The 20282-nt window shown below is 39.1% G+C and overlaps 1 protein-coding gene across 5 annotated transcripts in view; it reads left to right on the forward strand.

Annotated features, from left to right (window-relative positions):
- The window catches only part of LPAR1 (lysophosphatidic acid receptor 1), a 131739-nt gene extending 123424 nt beyond the window's left edge, over positions 1-8315 (forward strand). For all 5 annotated transcript variants that reach the window (XM_072727707.1, XM_026002755.2, XM_026002752.2 and 2 more), the window contains one exon: positions 5849-8315. In XM_072727707.1, coding sequence (XP_072583808.1) covers positions 5849-6150 — 302 coding nt within the window. In that variant the 3' untranslated portion in view covers positions 6151-8315. The remainder of the gene's footprint in view (positions 1-5848) is intronic.
- The last annotated feature ends 11967 nt before the right edge of the window (positions 8316-20282 follow it).

Consider the following 20282-nt stretch of genomic DNA (forward strand, 5'->3'; position numbering starts at 1 on the left):
TGTGTAACCTCTACACCCAGAGTGGGGCTCGAACTCATAACCCAGAGATCAAGAGTTGCAAGCTCCATGCACTGAGCCAGCCAGGCACCCCGAGATCTGTATATTGCTCATATCCTTCCTTAAAGGATAAATGTTGCTCTCGGGAGTGAAGGAAACATTGGAGTACCCCACACGATGAATGAAATCATGCAACTTTAAATGTATGAAGCATTTGCTTTGACCATGAAGAAGCAGAAGTGTATTAATTTTATCTTCTCGGTGTTCTAGGAAATGGATTTTATAAAGGGCCGAGTTTATTCTTTCAGAAAAAAACTTTAATTTCAGAAAGTCGTTTACATCTCAATTGCAGTGACCCCCCTCGACTGCTAGACCTAAGAATAAGCTTTTTTATCTGTGGTCTGTTATCTAACAGCCTCTTTTAAGATGATACGTAGTTTAGAAGGATTTCTTACCATTTTGTTTATGTGTACCTTAATAGCAGAAATCATAACTACAGAAATTGGATGGAATTTGGGGATCCCAAGATACTGCCCATGCACAATTTAGTGGCAGTGGAAGGAGTGCATGTATTTGAACATTTATTTTCCCCTTCAGCCTCTACCACAAGCCTCTGAGATTAGACCGTTTCTTAGATCCTTGGAGAAACAAGGAGAGAGAGGCCGACGAAGAGGTTGACTTGAACACAACCCTGATATGGAACTGGGTTAACCTTGACTTGTTTTAGATCTGTGGGATGTCTGGTTTTGGGGGTAAAAACACAAAATTTGCCAGCCAGACTGGAAATGTTTTCTGGTTTTCCTTTGTCAAAACTTGGGCTCTTTCCCTAGCCGCCTTCTCTGTCAAAGGTTTTCTCTCTTTTACGTTGATTCTTATGTTCCATATGTAAGCAAAGTTCAGCTCGTTAGGGAAAAGTCACTCTAGGAAAAAAAGACTCTAATTGTGGGACCAGATGGTAAGCATTATTCAGCCGGTGAGGTTGTGTAGATTTGAGGGAAGGTGTGGTAATGTGATCTGGTTCTGCAGCTGTGACCTGTTGTTCCAAAACAGCCTCCTTCCCCCCTGACTTTCACGTCTACATTCCAGCACCTCTTCTTCCATCTTTGTGGGCATCGGAGCCCTCACAGATGGATTTGACAGATGCGTAAGAAAGGAATGAAGCTCGTCCTAAGAGGAGAGTAGCTTCAGCTATTTTATTCTAACCCACAGATATTTTTTGAGTATCCATCTACCCGAGTTACTTGTAACCTGGACAAATAGTGCAGAATGTAACCACTCCTGTTCAGCATGCTGGGAGACAGTTTTCCAGGACTCAGCTTGCCATGAGCCTACCATGCCCTTAAGGCATCTGCATCTGAAGTCTGGCAGGTGCCTCAAGACCACAGATGGGGGAAACTCACACTCATCATCCCTAGTCTCCTCATCTTCCCCCAGAAACCCCGATCAGCCCTTTTTCCTGTGGTTCCTCCTTCAGTGAAAGGTAGCATTGTTTTTCCTTCACCCCCCCTGGGAAATTGGGACTCTTTGTACCTTACCCATTTCATGCACTCCATCTCCTAAATACTCTACTGATCCTTTCCTACTCATCCACGTTGCCATTGCCATGATTCAGGCTTTCATCATTTCCCTTCTCGAATTTGGAAACATCCAGTGTTTCTGTCTTGATTCTAATCCAGTTTATTTTCTTCTTCCATTCTATTATTGTGTTCTGCAGTGAGGCCAATGACATTAAAATCTTATGGGGGAAGTAGGTGGAGATGGTTCTTATAATCTCCCATGGGTTGTTGCAAAATGTGGCCGGGCCTGAGAACTAGTGTGCCACCCTGGAGAAATTTCAAATGTCTTAGCCAGATACACAGGCCTTCATGACAGACGTTACAATAACCATAAACTACTTATACTTCCTCTTACTTTCCTACTATTGCATACGATACCTTGGTTTTAGGCCTTGGTCTGTGGGACTATGTCCATCAGAAATGTTCTGGAAAGCAGTGTCCCCACTGAGCATCACATCATTTCATTTGCCATCTTGGTATAGGCATTGAGTTGACACATGAGAACCTCCAAGGTGATTTAGGGCTCCCATGCTTCTCTGCATTCCCTCTCTTTTTCTTCTTCTTATCCTCCTTATACTCAACAGCAAGTCCTTGGAATCTCTTAGAGTCGAGGTGGTGTCATTAGAACTTTTTGTAATGCCAGGTTTTCTACAGTCCAAAATGTGTTTCCACATTCTGCCCTTGAAGGAAATCTGCTCTGGTAGTGTGCTCTCCATCAGCCTTCTCTCGTGCTACCCACAATGGCTATAGGTAGTATAGTCAAGTTGATGCACAGTGTATAGAGAGCTTTTACATGTCTTGCCTTAATGTGATTCTCACCACACCCTGTGGAGTAGACAGGGTGCTGTCACTTTTCTACTTTACCAACACGGAGATGGAAATCCTTTTTACTCTTACTAACCTGCTACAGGTATGCACTTGAGTCTCTACAGATTAAGTTGATAGGGTCCATAATCCATGTCTCAAGTCCTAGCACCCAGTTGAATTATGGTTGGCTACTTGTTACTTATAGGGGCCTGGGTTTGTGTAGTTTTTGGTTTTAGAAGCCTGGGGGTAAACCCATACTTTGAGCAAACTCGATTTCGTAACATTCACTCACTGTCTATTTTTTTTAAAGATTTTATTTTTAAATAATCTCTGTATCCAACGTGGGGCCCAAACTTACAATCCCAAAATCAAGAGTTGCGCACTCTACTGACCGAGCCAGCTAGGCACCCCCACTCACTGTTGTTTAGAAGCCTCAGCACCTTTGTTCCATCTCCATAGTCCATCTTCACTTTTGATCAGTTTGGTTCTTGGCACCTCCGTGAAAGAGAAGGGAAGAGAAAATACTGGAAAACTGTGTGATTGGTTTTAGATGTTGATTTTTGAGGCCTGTACTGTGAGTAGCCTCAAATGACTCAATCAAGTCTTGAAGAACCAGAGTATTGGGACTGTGGTTTGGGCTTGATCACAGTACTAAAAATAGTTCCTTTCAGTGAAGAAAGGAGATGATTCCAAGTTCCTCAATGAAGTGTCCGCATGTATTAGCTCCTGTATCAGCCTGGTGTTTCCCACTTCCTGTCTCTGATCAGGCAAGTCTTCTTGCCTCTTTTTCTTTTTTTTTTTTTTTGGTCTAAAAGTAAGACCCAAGGGTTAGTTTCTGAGACTCTGGCTTTTATTGAAAAGATCTTGCTCTTTTTTAATTTAAAAACTGGAAGAAATTCTTAAACAACAAATGACCCATAGCTGAATGCAGTCACTTAAAGTCTATGAGAATAAGGATGTTCCCTTCTGCTGCCCGGGAGGAGAAAAAGATCATTTTATTGAAAATAAATCTGTTGAGATGCATGTTGCTGGTATCTAATCAAGCTCTGATTTTGAGTTCAATTAGAGCTTTGATAAAAGAAAGGGAAAGGAAACTTGCAAGAATGCTCTCCCATTCATGAAGGGCCTGCGTGTTTTTAGTTTCCAAGTAAATGGAATAATGGGACCATGCATTTTCCATCCAAGCATTTTCCACCCTGAGAATCATTCCCTTCCTGGCTTCTCAATGAATAATGCATTATTTCTGAAACCCAAGAGGCATTCCTTTGACTTCCCTTTATGTTTAGCTTTCTGAGTGATTTTCAAGCAAGGAAATTCAAGGACTTGGAATGAATGCTTTATTAACATTTTTACTTGAAGTTCAAATAGGTCCTTGGCTATTATCTCCTGATATTTGAAATATTTTTTTCTTTCTATCTAAGGCAAGTCTAAGGTATTGTATTTAATAGAAAATGAAGCACCTTGGACAGTCTTCAAAGTGAACAGCAGTTGAAAACCAATACACATTTGTGTTTTCGAACAAAGAGCTTGAGGAGGGTACTTTCCTCCTTTATTTTCATTTCCCTGCGGAATAGGTTCAAGGAAGAAAGCTCGCATTTAAAACGGGGCTGTTTTTGGAGACTAAATCTCATGTGTTTACATTTTACAAAACTCACTCCTTGAGGCTAGTCCAAATCCACGACCCCAGTCCAAGCCTGAATCTACCGAGGCCAATGCCATTGCAGTCTGAAGATGCAGTTGCACTTCAGTGGTCATCCATGTTCACCGTGTGTTCCCTGTGGAGCCTGGTTATATATATGGGGTGAAGCTGTAAGGGGAGGTGATGGTGCCCACCGATTCTGCTGACCCGTGTCCTCTTGGCCGACAGCAGATCCTGGAATAACAAGGTAGATTTTAGTGCTGTTTCACAATTTCCATTTTCCCTGGGAGCCAAATGAGTGATTTTAGGAACAAAGTCAACTGAAATTAAGAATATAGTCTGTATTTCCATGCTTTTGGACAGTTCTAGTGAGATCTTAACAATTCAGTATGGTTCGGAGGAAAGGAAAAGTTGATCTAAAGTAGTGAAACAGCTAAAGCATAAAATTTGGTTTAAATTATTTAGGTTTGAAATGAGTCAATCAGAGAAGGACAAACATTATATGTTCTCATTCATTTGGGGAATATAAATAATAGTGAAAGGGAATAGAAGGGAAGGGAGAAGAAATGGGTAGGAAATATCAGAAAGGGAGACAGAACATAAAGACTCCTAACTCTGGGAAACGAACTAGGGGTGGTGGAAGGGGAGGAGGGCGGGGGGTGGGGGTGAATGGGTGACGGGCACTGAGGGGGGCACTTGACAGGATGAGCACTGGGTCTTATTCTGTATGTTGGCAAATTGAACACCAATAAAAAATAAATTTATTATAAATAAATAAATAAATAAATAAATTAAATAAATAAATAAATAAGGTTTTATGAAGTCCAGGAAGCAGAAATACAATATAGTGTTTTCTCAGTCCCTTCATTTGAAGGGATAATGGTTTCTCTCTCATATGGTGTTGTGCAGATTCAGTGAGTTAGTATTTTTAAAGCATACAGAACAGCATCTTTTAAGGGATGGTTGAATAAAAAGTAAACATCCGTCATATCATTGGAAATATGATGCTGAGCAGATAAAAACAGTATTATTGTTGTCATTGCTAAAATACATACTTAACAATTATTTTCTTAGCACTCCTTTACTCCTTACACCAAACCTGATGAGCTAAATGTAAGTTCTCTTTTTTCCACGTCAGAAAACGGAAGAAAATAATTGCCTAAATTCACCCAGTTATTTTTTTATTTTTATTTTTATTTTTTTTAAGATTTTATTTATTCATGAGAGACATAGAGAGGCAGAGACATAGGCAGAGGGAGAAGCAGGCTCCCTCTAGGGAGCCTAATGCGGGACTGGATCCCAGGATCATGACCTGAGCCAAAGGTAGACGCTCATCCACTGAGCCACCCAGGTGCCCCATCACCCAGTTTTTAAAATAACAAAGCAAGGATTTGGGTCCATTCAACCTGAATTCAGAAAATATGCCTTAATTAAACATTAAGGGGCATTTGTCACAGGCTTACTTTTTGCCCTAAAACAACATTATACTGCTGAAAACCCCACCCTTGTACGTGTTGAGGTGTGTATACCCAATGCAGTCATTCATATCTCAGTTGCTAAGCTTTGCTCAAAGTAATGATCACCATTGTCTTGTAAATACCCAAATTTTAGTAGGGTCTGAATCAGTGAGATTTTATAAATTATTTTAACATTAAAACTTTCTTCTGTTCTTCCCCCACCCACACACCCCGAAAATTAGCATTTCATTTCAGATGATGATCCGGTGGCTTTGAATCTCAGCATTTTTATATTGAACTGAAATCATTTCACATTACAGTTGCTTGCTTCATAATTATGAATTTTTTTCTGTTCTTCTTTTTGAAAATCTTCTTGATCCCTGTCTTTGTAGGTGCCTTTATCATCTGCTGGACTCCTGGGTTGGTCCTGTTACTTCTCGATGTGTGCTGTCCTCAGTGTGATGTCCTGGCCTACGAGAAGTTTTTCCTTCTGCTCGCTGAGTTCAACTCCGCCATGAACCCCATCATCTACTCCTACCGCGACAAGGAGATGAGTGCCACCTTCAGACAGATCCTCTGCTGCCAGCGCAGTGACAGCACCAGCGGCCCCACGGAAGGCTCTGACCGCTCAGCTTCCTCCCTCAACCACACCATCTTGGCCGGAGTTCACAGCAATGACCACTCTGTGGTTTAGAAAGGCAACTAAGATGAGAAGCCAGCCATCCTTGATTGAGGGATGAACAGCCTCCCCCTACCCAGATGCCAGGGCAAGGTGTGGGGTGTGAGAGAGAGAGGAAAAATAAACTCGTGTACTTAAACACTAACCAATGGCAGTATTTGTTCCTAGACCCAACAAGACTTGAGAGATGTTGCAAATTAGCTTATGTGACCACCCTCATCCTGATCCCCCTTCCTTTTGAAAGTAGAAAGTGAAGATCTTGCAATGGAATTCATAAACAGACTCTGGAGTGTCCATTTAGACTACACTAACTAGACTTCAAAAGATTTTGTGTGGTTTGGTGCAAGTCAGAATAAATTCTGACTAATTGAATCCACAACTTCTTCTACATACAGGCTTCCCTTTTTTTTATTTCTAAACGATACATTTCATTTAATAAACATGTTTATGCCTGTCAGCATGCTTGTGATGGATAAGACTATAGGCTGTTTTTAAACTATCATTAACTCCATTTTTTTCCTTATGTAGGGAAACTGTAAATTAGAATTATTTTTTAGAAAGCATGCATGTAATGTATGTATGCAGTATGCCTTACTTAAAAAGATAAAAGGGGTATTAAAATTTTTAAATCTTCTAGGACATAGAAGAAACTAGATGTCAAAGCCAGTATTTGTTTAGGCTATGAAACAGTGCTCTAATATTACCTTTTATCAAAGTGTTATAACACATCTAAAACCGGGAATGTAAATTTATTACCAAAAGAATATGTACTCTAAAAAAAAAGTTACCAGAGATGAAATGCAGTACTATTGTTCCTACATATTTATAATATCCAAGTGCATTCTAATTATCAGTACATCAGAGGAATGTTTTAATAGCCTGTGTTTTTCTGTATTATAAAATAATACATAGTCATTGTAGAAAACTTGAAAAATACAGGAATGTATAAAAGAGAAAAAAATAATTACTGGTAATATCACAACCCAGAAGTAACCACCGTTAACAGCTTCTCCCCTTGTGTATGCCTCTATGTATATTATATACCTTTTTATATAATTGGCATCATACGTAAACAATTTTATAACCAGTGTTTTTCTTCCACTGCAGAGTTGTCACAATTTCCTATGGCATTAAAAATTTTATAAGAACAAAATTTTAATGGCTATACAATATTCCACTTAATGGATGCAACTCCGTTTATTTAACCGTTCCCACATTGTTGGCTACTTAGGTCATTTCTAATTTTCGCTGTTATAAATAACGTTGCAGAAATTCTGTGTACATAAAACTTTGTCCATATAATTGATTATTTACTTAGGACATATTCCCATGAAGGATTTTCTTTTTTAAATGTGAAATGTCTTTTTATGCTCTTACCTTTTCTAAAAAGGGATTTCCTGCTTTGCACCACACGAGTGGCAGTTGAGAGGAAAGCTACTTAAGTTGCCTTTTTACATAGGAAATGCAGTGGTCACTTGAGTTGAGAGTGACTTCTTTTTATATCACAGATGGACTGGAAACAGTTGTCACAAATAACCAGGACACCCTAATTAATATGTCTAGCAATCCCAAATTTCGTCCAAGGAGCCAATTTCCAGCTCTTGGTAGCCACAACTGTAATGTAGAGGTGAAGACAATGCAAAGAAATGAAACATACCAAGTGAATAAAGGATCTTCATATTAAATGGCTCGAGACCCTCCTGGAGCAAACGGGTTGAGTGTGTTGGTATGTGACTGGATACTGTGTATTCCTTCGGAATCACCTCCAATAGACTGCCACCATCGTAGGTGATATCTGTTCAATGGATTGTCCAGATGAACTAGTTATTGCACCAATTTGTTATAATAAGTAACCAGTAAAGTCCCAGTCATGAAGCAGGTATGGGAACGTTGGGAGTATGTTTAAGAGAAAGATGTCCAGAAGAATTGTTTTGTCTAGGAAGGAAGAAGTGCGTTCAGTCAGCATTTGAGCAGAGGGCAGACTTGTAAGGTGCCCACAGTGAAAAGAACATGGGGAGCCAGTTAGAAAGGTGTTTGCACATTCTTTTTACAAAATACAAAGCATTTTATGTGGGAAGTGAATGAAGTGAACTTGGACTTTCATGTGAGTATATTCTGGACTTTTTGAAATTAAAAACTTACTAATTGGACCTTAATAAATTCATTTTCAGAGTTTGGCAGTGCGTGGTTGTGGTCAGTGCTGTTTCTCTTGCTCAAAGAGTCTTCCAGTTTGTGTTGCATGGTGCCTTTCTTCTGTGAACGACTTTATTTCCCTGCCACCAGGGCTTCTGAACTCTTGAGGTGAAGCCACCATGTGCTTCCCCACCTCAGAACTGCTGCTTTCCAATGTCAGTAATAAGTCTCATTCTTTGTGTGAGTTTCTTTTGGAAAAAGTGATTTTTATGAAAACCTTATGGTGACTCCATGAAAAACTCTCACTCGGAGTTTATAAAGTAACAGTGATCTTCATGCTTATTGATTTTTTTAAAGATTTATTTATTTATTTTAGAGAGGTGGAGAGGGGCAGAGGGAGACAATCTCAAGCAGACTCCTGGCTGAGTGCAGAGTCCCATGCGGGGCATGACCTCATGACCCATGAGATCATGACCTGAGCCGAAACCAAGAGTTGGACACTTAACTGACTGAGCCACCCAGGCACCCCTTCATGCTTATTGATTTTAATTACTAACAAAAGTCATAGGTATTTTCCAATTATATGCCAATTATATTCTTTGAAATATATTGCTAAGATGTTGGAGAAGATAAAACATTTATTCAAATGTCCCAATGAGTATTTGGAAGAGTTCTGAATCTTTAAATTTAGGTGGTTTTAAGATTGTTAGAAATCAGGTATCTTAGAACTCTTCTTCACAAATTAACCACCCCTCACATATTGCCTTTTTTAAATTAGCAGCCATCATTTTCTAGACTCAGAACCTCAGCTGATATACAATTAATGAGTCTTATTTTTTCATTTTCTTTTCCAATTAACTATTAGGTTCCACTCTGTCTTCCTCCTAATTTATTCTACTAGTCCCTAAACTTTTGAAATGTAATTTTGTGATATTGTTTCTAGCCCTTTTTCTTTGAAAGATTTTATTTATTTGAGATAGAGCATGAGCCAGGAGTAGAGGGAGAGAGAGAAGCAGATGCCCTGCTGAGCAGAGAGCCTGATGCAGAACTTGATTCCAGGACCCCGAGACCATGATCTGAACCAAAAGGACATGCTTAACTAACTGAGCTCCTCTAGCCCTCTTTAAAAAACCCAACTGGTGATTCTTGCTAGATTAAAACTGTAGAAACGCATCTGTATCAGGTTCCTTCATTACACCAAGGTAAGAACATTTTTATGGCAAGACTTTTGAAACAAATTACTTACTTTTAGCATCAAGTGAGCTTCACCTGACCCCAAACCCTCCAAAGGCTGGGGGTTTGTATGTGTGTTGGGGTGGGCTTGGGTGTAGGCATCACCTGAGAGAAGAAATGTGTATAACTGAGAGCCAGAATGGGTCAGCGATCTTCCAACACGGTGTGTTCATTCTGTAACATTCACCTGTACCTTGATAGTCTCCCCCATAAAATTCTCTAGTTCTTCTTGTAAATACTTACAGACTATTTACAAATCTGTTTAATGGTGTGACATCTAAAGGCCATCTTAAAATCTAAAGCAGAGATGGGCAAACTAAGACCCATTGGCCAGACTACCAGTTTTTGTATGAACTAAGGATGAGCTTTACATTCTTAAATGATTGGGGAACAGGGGAGGACTATCTTGTAACACATGGAGATTATGTGAAATTCAAACTTCAGTGTCAAATAGTTATATTGGAATACAGCCACCCACGTCAGTATATCGTTTCTGGCTATTTTTTGTACTGCAATAGCAGAACTGAATAGTTGCAACAGAGATCATCCCTTGAAGTCTAAAATACTTACTCTCTGACCCTTTACAGAAAAACTGTGCCAACCCCTGATTTAGAGATTTCATTTTCACCCATGCTGCCCTCCTCATTTGACAGTGTATTGTTTACTGGAAGGGGGAGGGAGAAGTTGGGCATCCTATGATCTCTTGAGCTCTCGACTGCAGAAACGATTATCAATTGCGTTTTTTATACTAAACATAATTTTTATTTTGTAACAATCTCAAAGTTTGCCAAATTTACAGAACATTTTCTTGAACCATTTGGAAGTTGCTGACATGATGCCCCATCATCCTCAAATGCTGTGTGAGTCCTGCAGACGTTTTCTTTCACAGTCCGAATACAGCCATCAAAATCAGGAAATTCACACTGATAAACTACCATTTAATTCACAGCCCTGTTTAACTTTCACCAATTTTTCCACCAATGTTCCTTGTAGCAGAAGAATCGAGTCTAGGATCACTGGTTGTATTTAGTTACCACAACTCTTGAGGCTTCTTCAATCTTGAAAAATCCCCAAGTCTTTCCTTGACCTTCATGACCCAAGATCACTGGTCATTTTGTAGAATGTCCCTGAATTTGGGTTTAATATTTCTCTATGATTAAGTTCATGTTACTTTGATAAAAATAACACAGACGTGTTGCTGTGGTTCTTCTCACTGCATCCTATCAAGTAGCCCATGACGTTGATTTGTTCCATTACGGGTGATATCAACTTTGGTTACTTGATTCAGGTGTTGCCTGTCAGATTTCTCCACTGTGAAGAAAACCATTCTTTTTACTTTTTTACTTTTTATTTTTTTTTTTGCTTTTAAAATTCTTTATAATAATAGCATTTTGTAAGAAATATTCTATTCCTCATGGAATTTTAATGTCTAGTCTTAGCATCCATCAGTATTCCTTAGATGAATGAATCATTACTGCGATGTTTGCCAAATGATTTTTTTTTTTTTTAAGATTTTACTTACTCATGAGAGACACAGAGAGAGAGGCAGAGACTCAGGCAGAGGGAGAAGTCCCGATGCAGGACTCGATCCCAGGACCCTGGGGTCACCCCCTGAGCCGAAGGCAGGGCTCAACTATGAGCCACCCAGGTGCCCCTAAATGATGAATTTCTAATTCTTTTTTTCCTCTGAATTTCAGGTTAGCTTTCTACTGTAAGAAAAAGTTTCGTCCTCTCCTATTTACTTATATCAATATGGGCTCATAATTCCAATTTTATTCAGGTAGTTATAATGTTGCTAACATTTTAAAATTAAGCTTTCTTTTTGAGGTAACTGTAGATTCACATGCAGTGGTAAGAAATAATCTGGAGAGATTCCTTTTATCCTTTACCCAGTTTCCACCAATAGTACTATCTTGCCAAACCAGTGTAAAGCACAACCAGGATACTGACATTGATAACGATGTATAGAGTGGTTCCCTTACCACAAAGATCCCTCCTGTTACACTTTTATAGCCACAGTCCTTTCCCTGACCCCCATCCTGACCCCTAGCAAGTGCTAATCTGTTCTCCAGTTCATCAAATACATTTTAACATTTTCACACTGAAACTTCTAGTACTTTTTTAAAACAATGGTTGCAACTTGGAGGGCCTGATACTTCCCTACAGCTTGTGTGTGTGTGTACTTGTTCAGAGACAGAGTTTTGTGATTATAAAAATTACACAGACATAACTATTTCAAGGAATACAGAAATGGATCAAGTAGAAAGTAAGAATCTTGCCTCACGGGTGGAAGCGAGACGACAGTTCTCTGTTGTGTTACCTAAGAAAAAGAGACCCTTACAAAGGGATCTTATATTTCATTTTATACAACTTTCAGTATCTTCTCATTGACATCAGGGAAGCCAGAGTTCATTTTGCTTTGATATAATATTGTTTATAACTGGTTTGCATCTTATTTCTTGAAACTTTCGGGAAAGGAATCTTTTTTTCTTTTTCAAAAAGATTTTATTTATTCATGAGAGACACAGAGACAGAGAGAGAGAGAGAGAGAGAGAGAGAGAGGCAGAGACACAGGCAGAAGAAGAAGCAGGCTCCATGCAGGGAGCCCGACGCGGGACTTGATCCCGGGTCACACCCTGGGCCAAAGGCAGACGCTCAACCCCTGAACCACCCAGGTGTCCCCTTCCACAACCTGATAAAGGTTTTCCCTGCCACTTAAGAATGCTGCAGTTAAAATTAAGTAGGAACAATGAAGTACCAAGGTCCGGGCTTTCAAATTAATGTTTTATCAATATTAGTTTGTGCTTTCTGAGTGTGTCTTGTTTAGCTTACCTTGACATGCTTTGGGAAGATTTTTAATATTAGTATACGTTGGATTTGTAATGTGATCTGTAATGATCTTACAGAAGACACATAATTTGTATTTTGGTCTTTGCAAAACCCCTCTTCCACATGAAGAAACTGGGTCTCAGAGGAAAAATCAGAGACCTAATATTTGTTGTCTATAGAATTATTTCAACATAATTGCATCTATTCTATGTGGCAATCCGTAATTCCTCGTACGTCTTTATCTTGGCTCCCCAAACAAATTTTGAGTTCCTTGAGGGGTGAGATGTATTGCATTATTTTTATCTTTTAAAGAACTTGGCACAGTAAAAGCTATAGAAGGTAACAGGTCATAAACAGGTGCATGATTCGTTCTGTGCGGTGCTTAGGCTTGTATAGGCATTCAGGTATGACTGTATCCCAAACTAGATTATAAATTCTTTGAGAATGAGATCATCTTGTACTTTATGCCTTTTTATGATGCAAATTACTGGAACAAAACTACAAAGATGGTGCCATTTACTTAATGGTTCTTTATTGAGAACTATAAAACCATAATTAGACGTGATAGTTGATATGATCTCATTCTCTACTTGTTCACAAGGCCTCTTTGAGAGCCCTCCCTATACCAGGCACGTATGGTACGGCTGTGAATGAGATAGGCAAGATCTTTAAAAGGAGCTTAGAATTTAGTAGGAATGCGGGAGAAAATGGAGAGACACAAGTTAAAAATAAAATTACAAATTGTATGGAGTTGTGAAGGAAACTCTGGCATGACAAAAATGAAAGGAAAATAAAAGGAATAAAGACGGCGGGGAGAGAGACTGCTTTTTAAAGAATAGTCTAGAAAGGCTCCATCTTAGTATAGGAACTGTCCCCTCAAAATCCTCACCTTGGGCCTGAGTTGCACAAAGGTGTGACTCTGTGAAGCTCCTGAACCTGAATCCACTCTGGGAACTTGTGCACACCCAAACCACCCATTAGAAAAAGGGCACCCACCTAGCATAGGTAGATAGGAATTCCCAGCAAGATGCACAAATGCTTGGTAGGAGATTGCATATCATTTTGGAAAGAAGAGCAAGTACAGACTGTGAGACTGAGGCTTGAAAGGCAGGAGGCAGCCATGATGTCTTGAGCAATTTAGAGTCATTGTGTCCTGATAATTATGGGGAATGGGTTAAAGGATTTAAGGAGTGGCACAGTCCGGTTTACATTTCAGAATAAATTGAAGACAAGGAAGCCCAGAGGCAAAAGACAAGATCAATGGCTGTCTCACTGGCTGGGATGAAAGATGAAGGTGGTAATGGAGGTGCAGAGGAGGAGGTGGCTGGATTTGTGAGGGCTTGGCACCTGGAGAGTGTGCGGATAAGGTCCTAAGCCATGACCTTGGCCCCCAGATGGATGGGGATGTGATGTGGTGAGGTAAGGAACACAGATGAGGAGCAAGTTTACAGGAAAGCGATAATGAGTAAAATTTGAGGTAGCCATGAGCTGCCCAAGGAGAACGATGCAGTAGCAAAGTGGCCATGTGATACACGAAGCCCAGGGTACCCCGCTGGCCTGAAGATCCAGATTTAGAGTCCGATGTCTTCTGCTGTCGTCCAGCCACATTCCTCCTCAAGCCAGGAAGCACAGAGTCTTTGATATGTTTAAGAGAAAGAAAGAAAAGGAAGGAAATAGGGAGAAATAAAAGGGCAGAACTTGATATCTGAAAATATTATCCAGGAATAAGTGGAGAGGTTTCTTGTAAACAAAATAAGGTTAGCTATCTATAACATATTTGGGGTTTTTACTTGGTAACAGATTATATATATATATATATATATATATATATATATATATATATATATATTTCTAATATATATATATATATAATCTCCAAGGTTGGTAAATATGTATCTACCTTAACGTGTAATTGAAGTAGACATTTTTAGAGCTTATCTATATTTTATTTCCCCCTCCTTCCAAGGCTCTTGGAAAACTACCTGCCTGCTAGGCAAGTCCTTGTGACTAATGGCCAGCGGACTATATGAGTGGATGCAACAAATGTCATTTCTAGGCCGAGAAACTAAAAAGCCCTTGTGCTACTCTCCAGATCTTTTCGCCGAAAGCCAAACATGGAGACATGAACATGAAGAGACTGAGGTCCCCATCAGCCTGAGACCTTGACTGATGAGGCAGAGAAAAACCCCTGCCAATTCATACCCAATGTACAGCATGATCAAGAAATAAACACTTGCTGTGTCTACGGTGGGCTTTTGCGGTTCATTTGTTACTGCCACGTAACCTAACTTACGTTGACAAATAGTATTAAATTTTGATGAATATTAGGATTCTAATCTTTTCTAGGTCATAAGGAAGATACATTTAAGGTTTTTTAACTTTGGTAGAGGATACTAAAATACATTCCAAAAAAAAAAATCATACCAGTTTAGAGTCCAACAGTATATACACAGGCAAAAACCTGAATCTAGACACAGGCAGACTTTATACCCCTCCTAAGAATGAACTCAAAATGGATCAAAGATTTAAATGTCAAACACAAAACTTAAACTCCTAGACGTTAGCAGAGAAGTAAGTCTAGATGACCTTGGGTGCAGCACCAAGTTGTGTTTTAGACACAATACCAAACGCATGATCCATGAAAGAAATAATGGGTAAACTCGCCCTCATTAATATTAAAAACATCTGCTCTATAAAAGACACAAGAGCATGAAAAAATAAGCCACAGACTGGGAGAAAATATTTGCAAAAGATATATCTGATAAAGCACTGTCATCCAAAATATGCAAAGAACTCCTAAAATTCAACAATAAATTAGTCCAATTTAAAAGTGGGGTAAAGACCTGAACTGGCACCTCACAAAAGAAGTTCTGTAGGTAGCACACAAGCATATGAAAAGATACTCACGATTTTCTGCCATTAGGGAATTCCACAGTAAAAGAGAAATGAGAGACCACCACACACCCATTAGAATGGCAAAAATCCACAATATCACATTCTGGTGAGGCTATGGAGTCATCACAACTCTCACGCATTGCTGGCAGGAACACAAAATGGTGCAGCCACTTGGGAAGACAAATTGGTGGTTTCTTACAAAACTAAACTTAATCTCAGCATACGACCCAGCAGTCACTCTCCTTGATACTCACCCAAAGGAACTGAAAACTGTCCACATAAAAACTCTGCACGTGGATGGAAGTTTATAGCAGAGATACCACTTTTTTCAGTGTTTTTTTGTTTTTTGTTTTTTTTTAGAAGCCCTGCTGTTCAGATGGTCCTTGGGGGCACCAACTTAGATCTTTCTGATATCTGAGGAAAATATTTTATGTCACAAGCTGAGCTTCATTGTTCGATCATGTTCTCCTGACTGTGTCCTCAATTTCTTCTATGCCGGAAGCCTGGCATCATTTGCCATTTTTAGAAATTGACAGTTTCAAACAATTCTGGCTCCTTTCTATATAACAGTCCTTTCTTTAGCTCATCTGTCCCTTGTTGTCATTTACTATAAATGACAAAAGGAAGACAAGCAAAATCTCCAACGCTTTACCTGGAAACGTCTTTCTTAAACCACCCAGTTCACTGGTCCGTGTTCTACTTCCTGTGATGTAGGTGTCAGTGTTTCTAAACGTTCTGCTCCTGTTTTAAAAGGATCCCTTTGCCTTCAATTTCCAATACTGTTTTTCTTTCGCTGTTAAGTCTTCACCAGCGGGGCATCACATTTATGATGCCAGCTTTGGAAATGTCGCATTGTCACTTCTTTGGTGTTACTGGAATCTATTATTGAATAATTTCTTCGGCTGGGATCCCCCAAAACTCAGTCCTGTGCCTTTTCTCTTCCTTTCCTATCTTTTCTTACTAGATACTGTCATCCAGTTCCATGATCTTAAAAACATCTGTAAGCTGACAGCTCTTAAATTTTTATCTGTGACTGCTGCACAGGCTCTGAACTCCCTACCTTAAGGGTTTTCAGGATGTAAGAAAAAAATGAAAGCCCTAATTTGTTTTTCAGGGTTCTGTTATTCACAGCTGAATGTATTTCTAGTTACGTATTCATTGGATCATGTCATAGTATCTCTACTTAACGTTGAACATTTCAAAAATAGGATCATACTTCATCTTACATGCTCTAAATTCCTTTAAATTTTTTTTTTTTTTTTTTTTTTTTTTTTTTGCTTCCCAGGGAAGCACCTATTAAGCATGTGCTGGGTTAAACATTATGGCACATATTTGAGAAAGTGTGGTCAACAGGGAGGATGTAGCACGTCCTCACAGAATTTATAATCCAGAAGGGAGAGAAGCCATTGGGAGAATGATGATTACAAGTGAGATGGATATGATGGGAAGGGGGCTTTACCTTGTCTGAGAGTGGGGATGAAGCCCAAGCAAGGTTTCCCTGAGAAAATCCCTTTAAAGTTCACAGCCGAGGACTGTAGACATCATCTATGAAAAAGAGGGCAGGAAAGGTTGATGGAACATCATGCATAAAAGTTTTAAGGCATGCCCTCAACCTGAAAGATTATGTACATGGAGCATGAAAAAGGGGAGCAGAGTAAGATGATTATCAGGAACTATGTCGAGTGGAATCCTGTAATTTGTGCTGAGTTTTTCTTTTGAGTAAAGGGCAGGGAGCCACCCAAGGGTTTCAAGGCAGGGAGATGGGCTGTGTTGATTCAAAAGCTTACTGACTGTGTAATAGTTGAGAGGTGGGGGGTACATGTGGATGGAAGGAGGTCAGCAGGATGCACTAATGTGAAAAGTGATATTCGCTTAGACTAGGCTGTTGGCAGTAAAGATGGACAAAAGTGGGAATATTTTAGATGTACGTAAGAGATGGAAGCAGTCAGGATTTAGTAATGTGATGGACTGTGTGTTGCAAGGGGAAATGAATAATAATGTTCTCTTGTCTCCGACTTAACCACTGCGTGGTAGTGGTGCCATTTACTGAGATAGGAAAACTTAGAGAAGGAACAGATTTGGGGTGAGGGTAAGATGAAGAATAGGAGTTCATTTGCAGATGTGTTTGGTAGTGGCTATGTCTGGGATTTCTACAAGGAGGTCTGTTTATTCCTGAAGCACAGGACTGAATGTATGTTAATGTTTGTCTCATTAAAAGATGTCATTTTGGGGGCAATACTTGATATACTTTAGACATTTATTGGTGATATCCCTCTGAAATCCTCAATAATATTAAAAAAATAATGATTGTTCCATCTGGTCTAGCAGAACTAGCAACTTTCATTTTTTTAAAAAAAGTAAAAATCTGTTAAAAATGTAAAAGATACCACTTTTGTATTAATTATATTCCCTTCTTACTATTGCTGCATTACTATTTCCTTTATGTCTTTGGTAGAGGTTGTCATTAGTATTTTCCAAGAAATAGCTATTGGGTTGTGTTATTCATCCTACTACCTTCTTCTATTTGAATTTAATTCTTGATTCTATTTTTGTTAATTTTATTTGATAGCCTGGCCTTATTTTGTGACATGTGAGTTAAATGCTCCTCACATACAAAACATTTTTATTTTTTAAGTCTTTAAATTTTTTTTTAAGAGTTGAGAGGAGAAAGAGAGAATGAGTAGAGGGAGAGAATCTCAAGCAGACTCCCCACTGATAGCGGAGCCTCACGTGGGGCTCATTCTCATGAGATCATGACTTGAGCCAAAATCAAGAGTTGGGGGCTCAATCAACTGAGCCACCCAGGCACCCCACAAAACATTTTAAAGATGTGAGTTTACCCTGAATCCTAAATTCAGATTTGGAAGCACCTATTCAATTTAATTTAACTTTTAATTTTAATTTTAATTTAAAGATTAATTCATCATGTAGGGGCGCCTGGGTGGCTCAGTCAGTTAAGAGGCTAGTTCTTAATTTCAGCTCAGGTCATGATCCAGGGTCCTGGGATCCAGCCCTGCATTGAACTCGGGCTCAGTAGGGAGTCTTTCTCTCTCTTTCTCCTTCTGCTCCAACATCTGCTCATGCATGCTCCTTCTATCTCTAAAATAAATTTTTAAAAATCTGTCATGTAAAATTGAAATTACCCTTTCATACAGAATAATAATGAAAGGAATGATATATTCAGAGTATAGAATTATGCAGATAACTAAACATATTTTTAGTTTTGGAAGTGCTGTGGGAAATAATACTCATTAAGAAGTACCCTCGGTGTTCACTGCATTAATTTATACACATATACTGGAACAGAAATGGGCTATAAACTTCAAGTATCATCTATTTTAATGAGGCATCAGCCCCAAGCAGGCCATTTATGGGAAGACTCCTACGGCTCACCATTATGGGGAAGACAAACCCAACTGAAGCCCAAATGTCACCGTCTCCACTGGAGATATTTTCTCTCCTTAATGCCCATAGCACAGGTCTCAAGAAGGAAGCAGAATGATGCAATGCAGTGGCACTCAAGACTCTCCAGAGCCAATACCTACCTTTACTAGCAGTTTTCTGTTTAAAAATTATTACCATGGAATGAGATTCTTAAATAATGCAATCCACCTAATTCATAATTAAAAAAAAAAAAACCTATGTAATTCTGTAGCCATAATATAATGGAAAATGTAGAAAAGGAAACTGATTTACAATAAAATGATGTACAAAAAGGCACTACAGAAAAGAAAGTCATCACCTGTTTGCACTAGTTTTGATGAATAAGTTTAGATTTTAGAGAAACAAGAAATTATTCAACCAAATATAGTAAACCCCACCAATAATACAATCAGTGAAGTCTGGTAGATTTAATCACGTTAAACCCGGTGGCACATTATTTAAAGGTCAATGAGATGATTAAGGCAAACTGGAAGCAGTGACCTTCTGAGATTTCTGGGGTTGCCTGCGTGGGCCCAACACCATCCCCTCCCAACTGTAGTTTGGAGCCTCCTGGTGGCAGTTGTCTTACTCCAGTTCAACACTGATGGGAAGAATTCCAGATCCTGTTCTTTGAATTCTTTGAACTGGGTTGCAACATTACTGCTTCCCTTATTAATTAATGAGTGAAGCTAAATCTTTGCCGTGTTTTCATTTTCTTTCTCTATGAGAATTAAGATTTCTTCTAAAAAAAAAAATAACGACCACCTAGCACTCTCATCCCCTAAAACAACAACAACAACAACAACAAAAAAAACATGTTGTTTTGAACAAATGCTGAAAGCCCTGGTGGTGGAAAGAGGCTGAGAATCTTGAATGGAGAAAGTAGAACGTGCATGAGCTTGTGGCATAAGGACGTGCCAGGAATTGTAGACAGCAGCTATGCCTGCTGCAAACACACAAAAGCAAGACAGGACCCGCTACCCCTGGGCAGACCCCGAGGTCCAGTCCTCTGACACCAGGTGGGACCAGCCTGCAATCCTTGTGACTCTCAGACCACACCTCTTCTGTCCAGCGTATCCTGGAGCTTCCTTCTCTAGCCAGATGTCTCAAGGGAGAAGTTTCTGAGATAAAATAAAGGAAAAAAATGGAACAAGGAGGAATTTCCCAGAGGAGACTGAATTAAACTTCAATAAACTATGTTTTGAAATAATTGAAACTAGACCTCAAAAGATTGAATTCAGTTATAACAAAATAAAGTCACATTTTTTATCCCTCCAGGATGTAACTATAAATTTTAATTATACCATGCAGAAACTGGATCCTGGCATACATATCCTGTCTTAATTTGTTTTTTTCTCCCCTTATTCTGGACATTTGTATACACATATATCTCAACTTTTAAATTGCTGCATGATATTCCAAGGCATGCGTGTACTGTAATTAAAATAAAGCCGGGTGAACATTAAAGTGTTTATAATTTTCCCTCAAAAAAAATGCTGAGATAAGAATCATGTATCTTTGTGCACTTGTCTAATTACTTCCCTAAGATAAATTTCTAGAAGTGAAATTGCCTGTACAGCAACTCTTCGTGTTCAATTTTTGATGCTACTTCTTGGGTGACCTTGAAGATTTTT

Source organism: Vulpes vulpes, chromosome 12, assembly GCF_048418805.1.
Source record: "Vulpes vulpes isolate BD-2025 chromosome 12, VulVul3, whole genome shotgun sequence".
In the NCBI taxonomy this organism is placed as follows: Eukaryota; Metazoa; Chordata; class Mammalia; order Carnivora; family Canidae; genus Vulpes; species Vulpes vulpes.